The sequence below is a fragment of the Vicugna pacos genome, chromosome 13, assembly GCF_048564905.1.
Source record: "Vicugna pacos chromosome 13, VicPac4, whole genome shotgun sequence".
In the NCBI taxonomy this organism is placed as follows: Eukaryota; Metazoa; Chordata; class Mammalia; order Artiodactyla; family Camelidae; genus Vicugna; species Vicugna pacos.
This window is the reverse complement of record NC_132999.1, coordinates 43,864,766-43,880,322: the sequence shown is the minus strand read 5'-3', so window position 1 is coordinate 43,880,322 and position 15,557 is coordinate 43,864,766. Positions and strand designations below refer to the sequence as shown.

The following is a 15,557-nucleotide window of genomic DNA, read 5'->3' as shown; positions in this document are numbered from 1 at the left end:
ACCTTCCCCATCACTCCTGCCTCTCCCTGCAACCAGCTCCTTGGTCCCTGTGGTGCTCATTAGAGCTAGTCCAGTGCTCTGCCTTCAGGGCACTCGGCTGGATTTCACCATCCACCCCTTTTGTGTCCACGTATGCAAGGCCACATGACTTCCCTGACCCATCAAATGAGGGCAGAAGTGATGTGGGTCATGTCCACATGGGAACAGGAAGAGCCCAGCGCACGATGTGCAGTTTCCTGCCTCGCTCGGTGACTGTGGGAGTGACGTCTAGGTGGGAGGCCCGCCAGCCTGGGCCTTTCGGTGACTGAGAAGCGGAGCCCTTGATGACCCATGTTACACAGGTAGCTTGAGTAGCTTGTGTGAGATAGAAACTCCTGTTTTTAAGCCACTGAGATTCTGGCATGGTTAGATTCTGACGGTCTAACCACGCCCACCCAGACTGAGACCCCTCCCTCCCCAACACTGACAGGCAAGGACATGGACTTCCACCCCCAAGGCTGAGCCTCACCCGTCTAATGCTGTTCACTCTTCACCACACACAGACTCCGTGAGGGCGCAGCTACTATTACCTCCACTTTATGGCTGAAAAAGCTGAGGCTTATGGAGGTGAAGTAACCAGCCCTTGCTAACTAGGGTTAGCAAGTAGCAGAGCTGGGATTCAGACCTGGGAAGACAGCATGAATCCAGAGATCTTAAGTGAAGCAGATTCCCAGTTGTAAAGGAACCCCGGCTTCCTCGGACCCCTTCCTAGGGGGCTACTAGATGCCAACAGTGCTCTGAACAAGACTGCAAAGGAAAGGGGCCAAAGAGCTACACAACACTCCTATCTGCAAATTTCCCCAAGTAATCAGCCTCAGAAAACACAGCCAAATGGATCACCCTTTTTTCTCTCAACTCTACAAACTTCCTGAAAATATCCAAAATAATTGTCAAATATTCTTAACAGTAAGTTATATAAGGAAGTTTAATGAGCAAAGAAGATAAAAACAATAAGAATGATAATGATGTTAATAGCAGACAGCTCACACTGATGGCTTAGGACGCTAACTGCTTGTTATTATGCTTATAATCTCCTTTGAATGTGCACAGCATTTATGAAGTTATCCCCATTTTACAGAGGAGAAAACTAAGGCTGAATAGGCTAAGAGACTAGATCAAGAGCTCATAAAGTTAGAGCGGAGATTTTACCTCAAGACCTCTATCTGCAAATCCTCCTGCAGCACATAACATACTACAGCCGCAGCTGGCCGGTCTGAGCTCACGGATATTGCGTTTACGACATGCTGCGCTTTACGTGGATTTTCCTTGTGACAACTGCAACACTAAAGGCAGATACCATTATCATCCTCATCTTACAGGCGGGGTGATTATGCCACTTTCAGTAAGTTGAGGCTTGCCGAAACTAATTACATAGCGCCAATACCAAGCGTTTAAAGTGTAAATTGCCTATAGGTACCGATTTCACAATTCATCCATCCACATTACTGAAACTGCTCATGCTTTCCTCTACTTTCCAACGGATTTGCGAGACTTGGGAGGTGGGGAGGGGCGTGCCTACTGCTGTGTGCCTGGGTCTCCGATTGGGGGGTAGGGACTCTCTCTTGGCTCCCAGTCAACATAGACCCAGCCTCTTTGGTTGCTGGACGGCGATGTCCTCACTCAGTTTTCAGGAAGCCACAGATCACCCCGTCACTACTGCCTGCCAAGGCTACTCCCCATCCAGTCATATACATCGACGAAGCCCTGCCTAAAATCTCCAGAGAGGGAAACTCACATCTCTCTTTTGGCCTCCGCCATTTTGTTCTCTTCCTCTGCCGTGTTGTTTCATGACCCTGGCTAGTCCACCTCTTCTCCCGCTCAGGTGAAGGGCACACAGCCTCTCCATTAATTCAGTCCTTCCCTCTCTTTCTAGTTCATTTTCACATCCCAGAGTGGCAGTTGCCAGGCAGGGAGAAGGAGAGGATTCCTAAGTGCAGTGTCTCTCATTAACATTTGAGAAGACGCTCAGCCTCACTCTTACTAAGAAATTACAAATGAAAACTACACTGGAAAATTATTTCTCCTCCATCAGATAAAACCCAAAGTCTGACAACACGTGAAGCCGAGGGATGGTAGGAATTCTAGTACTTTGCTGCTGGAGATGAAAAAGGGCACCATCCCTGTGCAGGGAAATTCGGTAACATTCAGCAAAATTCAAAGGCATTTATGCTTTCACCCAGCAACTCTACTTCTAGAACTCTATCCCAAAGATATACTGGCAAAAATATGAAAAAACGTGTATCTATATATATATATACACACACACACACACACATATATACACACACACACATATATATATAATATGTACCAGGTTATATAAGGCAGCTCTATTTATAACAGCTAAAGAATAGAAACAAACCCGAACGTTCAGCAGTAGGGAGCGGACTGAATGAATTGGGGTAATCAACAAAATGAACTATTTCTGCAGCTATAGAACACGAACGAGGAATATTCTGTACAATGTCATGGTCCCCAGCATATTTTAAGAAGTGAATAAAAGCAAGAAAGAGAGGTCAGAGGTAAAAGCAAGGGTACAGTTCAATTCCATTTACCTAAGAAAAAGGTGGGAGACACACATGTATTTACTCATATTAACAATCAATGAAAGGGGAAACCCCAAACTCAGAAGGTTACCTGTGGGAGGAGGGAGGGGCCAGGGCAGAAGCTAGACTTCCTCAGAATGTACCTTCTTGTAGAGGTTTAGCTTTGGAACTATGTAAATATTTTACGTAATTTAAAAAGGTTTAAATTTGATAAGCAATATCTCAGAATTTAAAAGCAGAGTAAAATAAATAAATGTAATACTGTATCAGTTGGTAGCATAATTGCACATGAAGAAGCTAGTTAATGGATTTTAAAATACAAGAATTTGCTAGTCCATCCCTAGTAGGATGGAGAGACAAGAGGAACTGAAAGGAAGAAAACTAAAACGATTTTCAGTAACCGTATTGCTGTTGGTAGTAGTGGTATTACGATTCTGGGACTCCAGGGTGTATATCACGGAATGGGAAGTTATGTTGGTGTAGAACTGGGATTATCAGCAAGGATGAAAGGAGATACAGATACAAAATCGAGGAATTTAAATGAAAAAGTGTTCTTACATTTGAAATGAAATCAACGCATGATGCATTTTATCTTTTAAAAAGTATTTCTTGGCTCTGGTCATTGACAAGTCTTAGAAATAAGGACCTTCTCAATTGTAACAAGTGCTCCCAGTGCCCAGGTTCTAAAGATCATTTCTCACTAAAAGGAACCAGGACTCTTTGGGGAAACAGTTGCTTCTAGGTCAGGGACAGAAAATGTATAAGATTAGGTTGGGTCGACTTCAGAAGCCCCCCACCGGCCAATGGGACAATTTAAGCACCGACTAGAGTAATAACTACTATGAATTTAAAAGCATAAAACACGTTTATATCCTTTGGATTGTAATGATGCTAAAAAAAATGTTTGACTTTGGAAGATGTTAGAACGTCAATTCATTAGTATGAAAAGTGGTAAATAAGGGAAAATAATTAAGTATTTCCAGCTTGTGAAAGAAGAAGAGATAGAATGTTAGCATTTTGCTGTGTCTAGGCTATGATCACTGATGGCTCCTAATATCAGCCAAAGAGAAACAGCCAGACATGATGTGCTTCTGACGGAGGCCCAGAGCCCTGCCTGAAAAGCATTCTGGCCAAAAACACAACCTGAATCTGATTGGGCTTCTAGATCTTACTGCCAATTAAAGGAAACCTAAGAGAGAGAGCACCACGCTAGACAACCTCCCAGGGATGTAATCGCCAAAATTCAGATCGCAGGAGACTCCTCGGGATGAACGTCGCCAGGGAGTGCAGTAGATGCCTACAGATGGAAATGGGCTTGAGACATCTCAGCCAGTTGTGATGGATGAACCTCCCTAGGATTCTGACTTTTAAAAAAATATTATCAAAGGAAGGATTAGATAAATAACCATGGAAAGTTGATTTCATTTAGTAATTATTTTTTATACTTTTTAAGATCCTGGAATTGTGGTTCTGTTTTAAAGAGTTCTTTTCATCTGTTAGAGATACCCACTGAAATGTTGCGGATGGAGTATTATGCTTGAAGTTTGCTTCACAATAATCCCAGAGCAGGGTCATGAGGTCGGGGGATGAATGAAACAAAACAGGCCATGGGTTTACAATTGTTGAAGCTGGGGGATGTGTACACGGAGATTCTCTATTCTATTCCCTCTGTTTGAAATTTTCCATTAAAAAAGGTTAGGGTGACCACAAGTTGTGGTTACCGGAGGAGGGGGGGAAGAGGGTGGGAAGGGATAGACTGGGATTTCAAAATTGTAGAATAGATAAACAAGATTACACTGTATAGCACAGGGAAATATACACAAAATGTTATGATAAATCACAGAGAAAAAAATGTGACAATGAGTGTGTATATGTCCATGAATGACTGAAAAATTGTGCTGAACACTGGAATTTGACACAACACTGTAAAATGAGTATGAATCAATAAAAAATGTAAAAAAAAAAAGGTTAGGGTGAAAAGAAGGAAACACATACACACACGAAAAAGAAAAGAAAGAGGGGAGGGTCCTGCCTTGAACTGGGAGAAGAACTCAGCAATAAGACAAAAGAGGGACCCTGTGCCTTATCCCACTGCCCGGCACACAGTAGGTGCTCAATAAATATTTTGTTGAAGGAATGAAATAATACTAGTTGAAAGGTAGAGATGCCAGATGTTATGATTGTACTGTGTCCCCTCAAATTAATAGGTTGAAGCCATAACCCCAGTGTGAATGGCTTTGGAGATGGGCCTTTAGGGACATATGACGGTGAAATGAGGTCAAAAGGGTGAGTCCTAATCCGATGGGACTGGTGTCCCTAGAAGAAGAAGAGATACCAGAGGTGCACGCACACAGAGAAAAAGGCGATGTGAGGACACAACAGGAAGATGGCCACCTGCTAGCTAAGGAGAGAGGTATCAGGAGAAAGCAACCTGCCAGCACCTTGACCTTGGACTCCCAGCATCCAGTACTGTGAGGAAACACATTTCTGTTGCTTAAGTCACCCAGTTTGAGGTGTCTCGTTCCAGCAGCACAAGATGGTGAATGTGCCGAGCTTCTGATGAGAGGCTGGTGTCCCCTAGCTCTCCTGACCTCGGGTGCTAAGTTGGATGAGGCAAAGGGCAGTTGGGGATGGGGATGGGGATGGAGCCAAGTGACTCCAGGAGCTGGTGCTCCTGAGCCCTCCCCAGACGCTGGATGCTCACTCATGTGTGTGTCTGCTTTTCCCGTACATTCACCCTCACAAAACCTTCAGGTGGATACTAGTGTTAGCCTCACTTCACAGTGGAGGAAACAGGTACAGAGAGCTTGGGTACTGGTCTAGAAACGCACAGCCAGGAAGTGGCAGAGCTGGGGCTGAAACGCGGGCAGTCTGGCCCCAGAGCCTGAGTTTCTACCTACTACGGGTGGACATGGTAATGCCCACCCTGACCACTGCCCTCACAGGGGTCTCAGTGTGAATGACGAGAAGCAGTGGAAGCTTTTTCCTCTGCTCCCTCCAGCCCTGCCTCCCCACCACCTGCACATACCCCTCACCACCCATTCTTTATTTTGTGGTAGAACGAAAGGAGAATGAACTTTGGAGTCGGACAGACCAACCACATTTAGTGGTTAAAAGTAACGCACATATGTGGAATGCAAAAAAAAAAAAAAGAACATAAATACAAAACAGAAACAGACTCATAGCCATAGAATTCAAACTTGTGGTTGCCAAGGGGGTGGGGGGTGGGAAGGGACAGACTGGGATTTCAAAATATAGAATAGATAAACAAGATTATACTGTATAGCACGGGGAAATATATACAAGATCTTGTAGCTCACAGGGAAAAAAAGTGACAATAAATATATGTATGTTCATGTATAACTGAAAAATTGTGCTCTACACTGGAATTTGACACAACATTGTAAAAGGACTATAACTCAACAAAAAAAAAGTTTAAAAAAAAGTAATGGTTCTGGTATCAGAATAATGGATTTGAATCCTGATTCTCCCCTCCACTTAGCTGTGTGATCTTGGGTGGGTTACTTAACCACTCTGGGCTTCAGTTTCCTCATATATGAAGTGAAGATCATAACAGAACCTCCCTCATAAGGTTGTCAGGAGGCTTGCAAAGCACTTGACTGAGTATTTAGCAGATAGTAAATGCTTAATGATTACTAGCTGGTTGATTTCAGGCAAGTCAATTCACCTTGCTGGTTTGCAGATTTCTCATGCCTACAGCATGATAATCTTTCCCCCAAGAAGATTAAATAAAATAATCTTAGCAATTTATGGCTACCCTTTTCCCATCCTTAGAGGCCTAAATGAACTACCATCATCACTTAGCTTCCTCTGGTGGGAGTGGGAAGAACTGACCTTTCTTTTTCATAGGGCTTTTTTTTTTTTTGTAATTATAAAAGTAACACATTTAGTATACATACAGAGAGAAAAAAATGTGGACGTGTTTACAGCAAACTGTTAAACCATTTTTCTCTGGGGAGTGGGGTTAGGAAATAAATATTTTTTCCCTTTAATTTCATTGCACTTGTGTATTGTTTAAATTCTTTTACAACCACCAAGTATTGCTTTAAAAATGAAAATGCATACTCCCTTTAGATAATGTATCTCCTTTTTGCCCTGTGTATTTCTTGTAAGCAGCATATATTTTTTTTAAAACCCAGTGTGAGAGTCTTTGTCTTCCAATAGGGAGTTTAATTACCTTTATTATCATAACTGATATGTTTGTCTTACTCCTGTCAGTTTGTTTTATGCTGTCAATTTCTGATGCTTCCATGTGGTGTCCTGTTTTCTTTGTCTTTTGTGATAGGCAGTATGTTTCCTTTTATTTTCGTTTTCTACTGGGATATAGAAAGGGGAAAACCTGCTTTTCATCCTGTTAGCAGATGCATTTAAGTTTTTCACAAGCATATTTGAAATCATATTCTCTCTAGTGATAGAATTCAGGAAAAATACAGGAACAGGTTAGCCAAGAGCCTGGGTTTGGATGCTGGTTCTGTCACAAGCTGGGAGGACCCTGGACAAGTGACAACGTCTCTGTGCCTTAGAGGGAAAGTAAGGACACCTACTTTCTGGACTGTTGCCTGGCTGAAATGAGGTAATGCCTGTAAAACACTGATCATGGTGATGTGTGATTAGTTACTGCTTCCTTAAAAGAGACAAGACAGAGAGGAACGGAGCGGGTGGGGGAGAGAACCTCGCACTCCTTTGTAGCTGCTTCACTACTTGGAAGTCTTTCTTAGGAAATTTCTGATGTTAAACATATGGACCCCTTATGTCCTCTGTTCTCTAGATCGGGGTCCTCAAACTAGAGCCCGAGGGCCAAATCAGACCCATTCATCGTTTTTGCATAATGATGGCAGAATTGAGCTGAGATCTCATGGTCCACAAAGCCAAAGACACTTCCTAGATGGCCCTTTAAGAAAAAGTTTGCCGACTTCTGCTTTACATCAGCCAGACGATCATCCTTCTTTCTAAATTTAGGAGAAGGAGCCATTTTCTCCCTTGTCCTATTATAGCCTCTCAAAAGCAAAGAGGCTCTTAGCATATATTAAAAGATTTTTTAAAAGACCGTTAGCTCCCGTATTTAATTGTCCACAAGGTGGGGATACTTAATCAAAAACAAAACTAGAAAAAATGGAAAGACAAAGATGCTGATTACAAAGCAGGGTTCTCCCAAGGCTCGGATACAGGAGGGAAAGGGGCGAAGGAAGGGCCAGATTCCAGGGGGTTCTTACTCTGTCTGGTTTCAAGTCTGGAACTGGCCACCCAGTGTCTGGCTCTCACTCTGCCACTCTGATCTGCTGCTCCTCAGGTCCGGAAAAATCATCAAATGCCCATCACTGTAAGAAGACCCAGCAGACTCCCCCTTGCACCAGCCAAGTCAGGGTCTCTCCCACAGGCTTCCCCCTTATTTCTGGTTGCCTAGTGTCCCCCAACCTCAGCGTTTCCCCCTTCAGGGACAGAAAAAATGAGAGAGTTTAATTTCAAAATTAAGACTCTGCCTGTGAAACAGTGAACCGCTTTCAGGTCCATTAATGAAGGCTGACTTCTGTTGTGCATTTATGTGGCCTTTGAGTGTTTCATTGCCCGGGCAAAACTGTGGTCTAGGAGCACCTGATTCAGGAGGGTGGGCAGTGGGGAGAAGTCCCTGTAGTTACCAAGTCCTGATGCCTGCCAGGGGGGTCCATTCTGCTGGACTGAGCCCCTACAGGCTCAGTGGCACTGGGGCATGGGCTTCTGCCCAGAAGTCCCACAGTGTTGGTGGGGAGATAGGACTATGGGACTGGTAAAGAAAAATGTGATTGTGGTGAGACTAAGTGTCCAACGGAGTGGTCTGGTGGTGGCCCACGAAGAACAAGAGAACCAGGAGGAGGGAGAGATGAGGTGAGTGAGAGATGGCAGAGAAGGTGTCCTGGACGAGATGGACCACGAGGAAAACCAAAGGGGTCGGAGGAGCTGGGCGAGCACAGGGAGGGAGAATGAGGGGCTTGATCTGAAGGAAAGGTGAGATCACCAACCGGCAATCCACTAGGCCCTGCGTCCTGCTTCTCCTGAAAACAACCTCATCACACAGGCATGGTTATCCCCCTGCGGCTGACATGGGTCGGGGGGGGGGGCTCAACAGGTCCACAGCTGGGAGGGGTAAGGCTAGGAGTTCACATTTCTCTCACACCAAAGCTTATGCTATTTCCAGAAGCACTCACTCTGCTGGGTAAAAAAAAAATCAGATTTGGGTCTGGGACTGCAGGTGGAGGGAGGTCCCTAGGTCTCCACCCTCTGTCCATCATGAGAGATGAGGAAGAAGCTTTCTGGCTCCCAGAAGGAGGGAACCCCAGCCCCTACCTCCTCGGACAACGCCACTGCCTCCAAGGGGCCTGTGAGGGACTCATTTTTCATCCACGATTCACAAGTATTTATTGAGGGTCTATTCTGTGCCAGGCATTGTGCTTGGTGCACACATTTGAGGTGATTCCTGCCCTCAGGAAGCTTAATTTGTGTTTTCAATGCCTGCAGCTTGGTGGACCAGATGGCTGGTCTCTGAAATGGAGTCCAAACCCATCTGCATGGCAGGCCAGGACCGAGGGGACACCTTAACAACCCTCGTGCTTGCTTCAAGCTGGTCTGTCCTTCGTCTCCTGGAGATTGACCGCAAGGATATCAAGGCAGCATTTAACAGGGGCAGCCAGGCCAGGCCTAGGAGATGTCCGAGGGAACTGGGGAAATTAGCATGGGGGGAGGAGAGAGTGGCAGGCAGCTCGGAAGACTGGAAAACTCACAGCCCCGCCAGCACTGCTTCGGGCTGAAGGTGGTCCCCTGAGCGGGAGGTGACAGCAGGGCTCCTAATGGCTGTGATACTGAGGGCATTCCCAGTAGAAAGAAGAGGTGTTTTTGATGCCTGACAGTCCAGAACCAGCGTTTCTCCAGTTTAATCTCTGGTTGCGATTCACATTTCTGTGCCAAGTGATCCTAGACAGCCCTGGGCATTCCAGCGTGAGGGTGAGAGGAGGGTCCTGGGTCCTGGGAGAAGAGGACCAGGAGGGTTCGGTCCCCCTCTTCAGCCTCTCCGGCCAATAGCCCGACCCCCCACCCAGCAGGCACGCACCTTCACAGCGCAGCACGGCGCTGTTCCAGACCACGCTACCCTCCTTCAGGACGCAGGTGATGGTTTCCGAGCCTTGGGTCCCGAGGAAGCCTTCGTCACACAGGAAGGAAATGGAGCTTCCCAGCTGGAGGCTGTCGCCAAACCGTTTGCCGTTGACTGGAACGCCGGGGTCTGGACACTCGTTGTGTCGGAAGGCTGTGTGGGTGAGGGTCAAGGACATGATTAGGCAGAGCTGGTGTGCCGAGGGACACCCCCGGAGAAAATAAGCTTCCTTAGGATGGTCAGCCCTAGACCTCCTCCACTTCCCCAAGAACCTGGCATGCTCGCTCGGGGGTGGGGAGCTCCATACCCAAGAACCACATGGGGCATAAAGCCGGTGCTAGTCAAACCTCATCTCCTGCCTTCTTGAGCATCTGATCCAACTTCATTCTCACGCCTGTCTGTAGATCAGGTGGGGTGGGGGCTGTTTCTCACCTTTGCTCATTTACATAAATAATGATTTCAGGAAGTAGGTATCATGACCGCAGTGTACAGTTGAGGAAACTGAGGCTCATCTGGTTAAGGAGCAGATCTGCGTCCTCAGTGTCAAATCCATTCCACGCTTCCCTAACTTCAGACAGCTACGGGATCATTTATGTTGCAGGTGAGCTGGACACTAAATCCTATGACGTGAGAGGACACTGAACACAGTAAGTAGGTGCCCTGGAATTAACCCTGTCTGAAGCCGTTCCCTTCATTCCCTTGCCTCTTGTCAGGCTGCCTCTCACTCTGCCCAGACAACTGACCAGACAGTGGGGCGGTGGGGGTGGGGGGTCGAGGAAAGAGTCAGAACACTCTGGGGTTTAATGGAGCTTTGCCTCTCATTAGTTACCTGGTTCTGGGCAACTTACGCACCCTTGCTGAAACACGTCTCCTGACCTATAAAATGAGATCACCCTTCACTGGCCGGAGACAGGAATGAAATGAAGGTTGATTTGAATTTGAAAGTGGGGAATGCCTGGTACAGCACCTGACAGGTGGTAGGAAGTCCTTAAGTCTGAGTTCCCTCCTCTTTCCTGTTCCCCGCCTTCCTCCATCAGGGATGCCCAGTTCTCACACTTGGGTCCCTGAGGCCACGCCGTACTGGCATCCCTGCTGTTTCAAGGACGTGGCGTTCCGGGGGAGGCCAGGCCCCACGGCTGCACGGGCATGTGCCACTTTGAGGAACTCCATTTAGAAGCCTCTGAAATTCCCTAGTGATGGAAAGACTGGCACCGTCAGAAACAGGAGCAGCCCCGGAGGCTGTCAGATCTTGCTGGAGGCAACCCTAGTGATCCTTCCTACTGAAGGTGAGCTGTGGGAACACCTGACATGGAGACAATCACTATGGCCCCTCGCAGAGCCTCGCTGGAGTCCCCGACACCCTTCCCTCCGAAATGCAAAGCCTATGTCAGCCTGGACTTCAGCCTCCCAATCTTGCTCCATTAGGAACTATGACCATGAGGTTGCCCTGACATTTAGAAATACAGAGTGGGAAGAATAGTGGTGCTTGGGGCCCAGACATCCAGACATTTGTCTATTCAAAACCCTATCAGTCACACACACACATACACACACACACACAAGTACACACAGAGCAGGGATATGGAACTCTTTCCAACGTCTTGGAGCAAGAGTTGTAAGTCAGGGATTTAAATACTGCCCGGTTCTAACTGTCTAGCTCTTCAATCTCAGTTTCCTGGCACGTGAGAGGGGACAGATCTTAGCTGATGAAGTTTATGTTGTGACGCCTGTGGAGTGCCACACAGTAGGTGCTCAGTTAACAGCAGCTACGATCATCATTGACCAAAATACTCCACGTGGAAGCAGGATCAAGTTTGCTCTAAGGAGCTCTGGGGGTGGAAACGGGGCCCCTGATGCTTGTTACAGGGACACAGACTTCAAGTCTTCATGAGGGGAAACACCAGCTGCGGAGAGGGCGTCTGGGGAGGTGAGCTCCCTGACACCCATCGGGCAAACTCAAGCTCAGCTTAGAGGATCGTCAGTTGGGTCATGGCCAAGGAGATGAACGTCCTGGTGGGGAGACCACACTAGTTCCCGAACACCTGCCCGTGGACTATAGTCTCACTAGCTGCATCGAATCATCTCAAAAACCTGTAAAAAATGTAGATTCTAGGGTCTCATCCCTTAGAGATTCTGACTCAGCAGGCCTGGAATAGGATCATGTTTAAAGGTTATTTCTACCTATCCATCCAACTCTGTCCATATAGATGCACAGAAAATTATCTGATGTCTGTAACCGTGGTCACCAAATGTTGGCAAGAATCACCTCCGGGTGGGGGGATCTGGGGTGGCAGTCAGCATTTCCTCCTTGACCTGCCCCTGTATTTGACTACTGATGTAGTGGACGTGCATCATGTTTACAATTGGGGAGGACCCTCCAAGGGAAAAGCTGGTAAGAGCACGATCCTCAGGCCAGGTTCACTGCTTTCTGCCTCTTCCTCCCAAGAGGGAAGGCTCTTCTCCTCGGCTGGGAAGTGGGGACTTACTAGGATGTGGTTTTCCTAGGAGACTGTGAGTACCTGTTTCTGCCCCAGTTCCCCACTGTGTGTCCACACCTACTCTGAACCCGTGGGGTCGTCGGCCCTCACCTCCCTGGGTCAGTGGACTTCCCGGGATAGTGCTTCCCCTTCTCCTGCTCCCACCAGGGGGAAGAAAGGCCATTGAGCCATACATGGATCTTTCCTCTCAATAAATATTTACTGATCCAAACCATGACCAGACCCTACCCTGGGCAGAGGGTATAGAAAGACAAGTAACACACATCCACAACTGTCCAGAGCTCACAATCTCATGGGAAAGGAGGGGTGAGGATAGATAATCTAAAAGCTAGTGCTGCAGTGCTGGACGGGGAAGATGAGGGGAGACAGAACTGGGCTCTGCCTCTCCTGCTCAGAGGTGATGGGAAGATGAGAGCCCTGGAGGAGGCATCCGTGGGAAGATGGGTTGTTTATATCAAGTGCAGTGTCCTGAAGAAGGCGTTGAGGGAAATATGAAGGAAGGGCTTTGACTTGGGGGGGTCCTTTGGAATCTGGGGACCCCAATGACCCCCCCGCATTTGGCACTTATTGTCTTCAGCTTAACTAGACCCCAAAGACAGGTGGGCCGAGGAAGCAAGACTTCGATGCCAAGAGTGGGAGGGGTGTTGGACAGAGATCAGTTTCGCTGGAACATACCAGAGGGAGGAGGTCTATGTGTGTGCTGTGTGCGTGGGGTGGAGCTTGAACTGGGGGCTTGCCTTTCACAAGCAGCCTCTGGGAAAGGATCTGGTTAACTACTTAGGCGGAACCATCTTCAGCCCCATTTGATTATGTGCCATTGGCCGAATTCACCGGGTCCAGAGCTGGTTCTGCCCTGATCAGCCCTACTTGCTACCTTTGGTGGCTTGCTGTTTCCAGTCTTGAAGCTTCTGCCCCCACCCCCACCAAAACCTCATGAGACACAGAAACAAAAATAATCACGGCTGAGCATCGTGTTACTTCTGGACAAGGGGCCCAGGGCTGAAACTGGAGGTGACAACTTTGGGACTTGGGCCCTGAGGCCCAAGAGCTGGCTCGAATAAGTCTCAGAGCCAAACAGAAACACTGCTCCAGACCTTTGTTTCTGATCTGACTCTGGGAATGGGAACTGGGCAAGGTGTGGGCAGCCCCCCGGGGAATAAGGGACGTCAGCAGTGAGTAGGCGTCCAAGGACTGGGGGAAGCACCCAGAGAGCCATGGGTAACTAACAAGAGGATAACGGGGGGCTTGCTCTCTCTGGGGCCCTTCCTGCCTCTAGCCGGGCCTTCTAGGAGGAGGAGGGTGGGAGGGAGAAATGAGGCCCAGGCCCCTTTTACATTCTATGTCACACCTGTAGGAAATAGATGCTCAAAGCAAGGGACGTCACAGAAAAGAACACTCGCCCACCGGCCAGTGCTTCCTGCTTTTCCTGGTCATGTTGGAGCCTCATGCCTGGCACTGGCAGCCCTGCAAGGCTTGGGGAACCGGCCCACCCACATCAGCACCCCTCTGCGGGAGCCCCCTCCACCGGACATCCTCGGAGGCTGACACTCAGAGGGGTGGTCAGCTGGAGGCCCAGGGCGGACTCACTGGTAAAGGTGATGTTGAAGCCTCTCTTCCCCGTGGAGTGGTCAGTCTGGAACTCAAGACGGGCCACGTGGCCGCTGCTTGTGATGGAGGAGGGGAGCTGGTTTCCTGAGAAGGTGCCCAGGACTGGAGCCTCGGCGGTGGCCCCGTCCTTGATGACCAGGAAGTCAAACTGAGGCTCCACATCAATGTCATTGAAGGCCAGGTGGATGCGGCTCTCGGGCCGGGCGAGGATGAGCCAGACGCAGTGGAGGTGGTTGCCGTAGTCCTCTGGGTAGTTGGGCGACAGGACGACCCCAGAGGGGCTGGTAAAGTTGAAGAAGCAGGAAACTGCAAGAGAAGAGCGGGGAAGGTCAGTAGGCATCCCCGGGTATTCGGCCTGGACCACTGAGGGCTGGGGGGGAAGCATGTCCTTAGCCTAAAGAGCAACAGAAAGAAAGGGCGCCACAAGGGCTGGTCCGGGCTGGCTGGGCTCTGAGCTCTAGGTGTGCGGCGTGCTGGGTTTCATGCTGCGCAGGGTGCTGGGAAGGGGCTCTCTGGCAAACTGCAGACTTGGCTGAGTTGCTCTTCTCTGGACCCTCTCCCCTTCCAGGGAGCCCACCCCAGGCAGTGTCTGCATGCTTTTGGTCCCTTGTATTGGGAAAAAAACCACCATTCAAGCTTAAGTGTAGTCACAGTGTCTGACTCCTCTTAGCTGGTGGTGACCCCCCGGTGGTAAACAGGGGTGGAGATAGTCCAAGTCCATTTCTGTCCTTTGAACATTTTTGGTGGGGGAAATGATATGGGTGCCCGGGGATTCTGACAACCTCAAAACTACAAAACTATGCTAGGGAGGTGCCAGGTAAGCACCATCTTCCAGACCAAAGCTTTGGAAGAAATGGGGCAGAGGGGAGCAGTGCCTAATCTTGAGACCCTGCCCGCTTCCCAAGGACCAGCTTTTCTTAAGATCTTTATTTTAAACCCTTTTCATGCCAGTAACTAATAGACCTTGGAACAAGGCTAAGGCAAGTGCTATAAATGGAAAAACAAACACTAAACCAAAATTAAAAAGTAAAATAATAGAATGAAAAAAATGCAACAACATGCCAAAGGGCAACCATCAGTATTAAATTAGAGCTTTTATAATTATGTAAGAACATCGTCAAGATGAGCAAAGAGTATGCTCAGAGGGTTCTCATGAGAGAAAATAGAATTAAATGAAAACACAGTCCATTGGCTTCATGGAAACTCATATGTATCTATTGCCAGTTGCCCAGAAGTTAATATAATCCTTTGGAAGGGAGTGTATGTATTCTTATCAACTGCCATGAAACTATTCAAATATTCTGACTCGGTAATCTCCAGGAATTAGTTGAAAAGGAAAAGAGCCACATGGACAAAGATGTTTCTAGTGACATAAATTTTATTACAGAGGAGAAAATGTGAACAACCTATATGTCAGCCCAATAATGTGAGGTAAATTACAGCCTTTAATGTGATGCGGTTTGAACGCAATCATTAAAGTGATAAATATGACCCCGTGGAAAGAAGCACGCTAAACATTTTTCAGTGAAACAGTACATCATAAAATTATATGTGTACTTTTGATGATAGCTATTAAATATTTATTTATCTATGGGTAAAGACTGGACATGAACCCCCAAATAAAAGCTGATTAGGGTAAAAGGTTTTGGGGTGACGTGTTTTCAAAATGAAAACAGTATTTAACTTTTCTGACTGAGAAAATGATATAGGCCCATTGTAAAC

The 15,557-nt window shown here is 47.5% G+C and overlaps 1 protein-coding gene across 1 annotated transcript in view; it reads right to left on the bottom strand.

Annotated features, from left to right (window-relative positions):
- CSMD2 (CUB and Sushi multiple domains 2) overlaps positions 1-15,557 on the bottom strand; it is a 576,739-nt gene that overhangs the window by 200,663 nt on the left and 360,519 nt on the right. Inside the window, exons 15-16 of the mRNA XM_072974827.1 lie at positions 13,815-14,141; positions 9,688-9,882 (exon numbers count right to left, since the gene is read on the bottom strand). Coding sequence (XP_072830928.1) covers positions 9,688-9,882; positions 13,815-14,141 — 522 coding nt within the window. The remainder of the gene's footprint in view (positions 1-9,687; positions 9,883-13,814; positions 14,142-15,557) is intronic.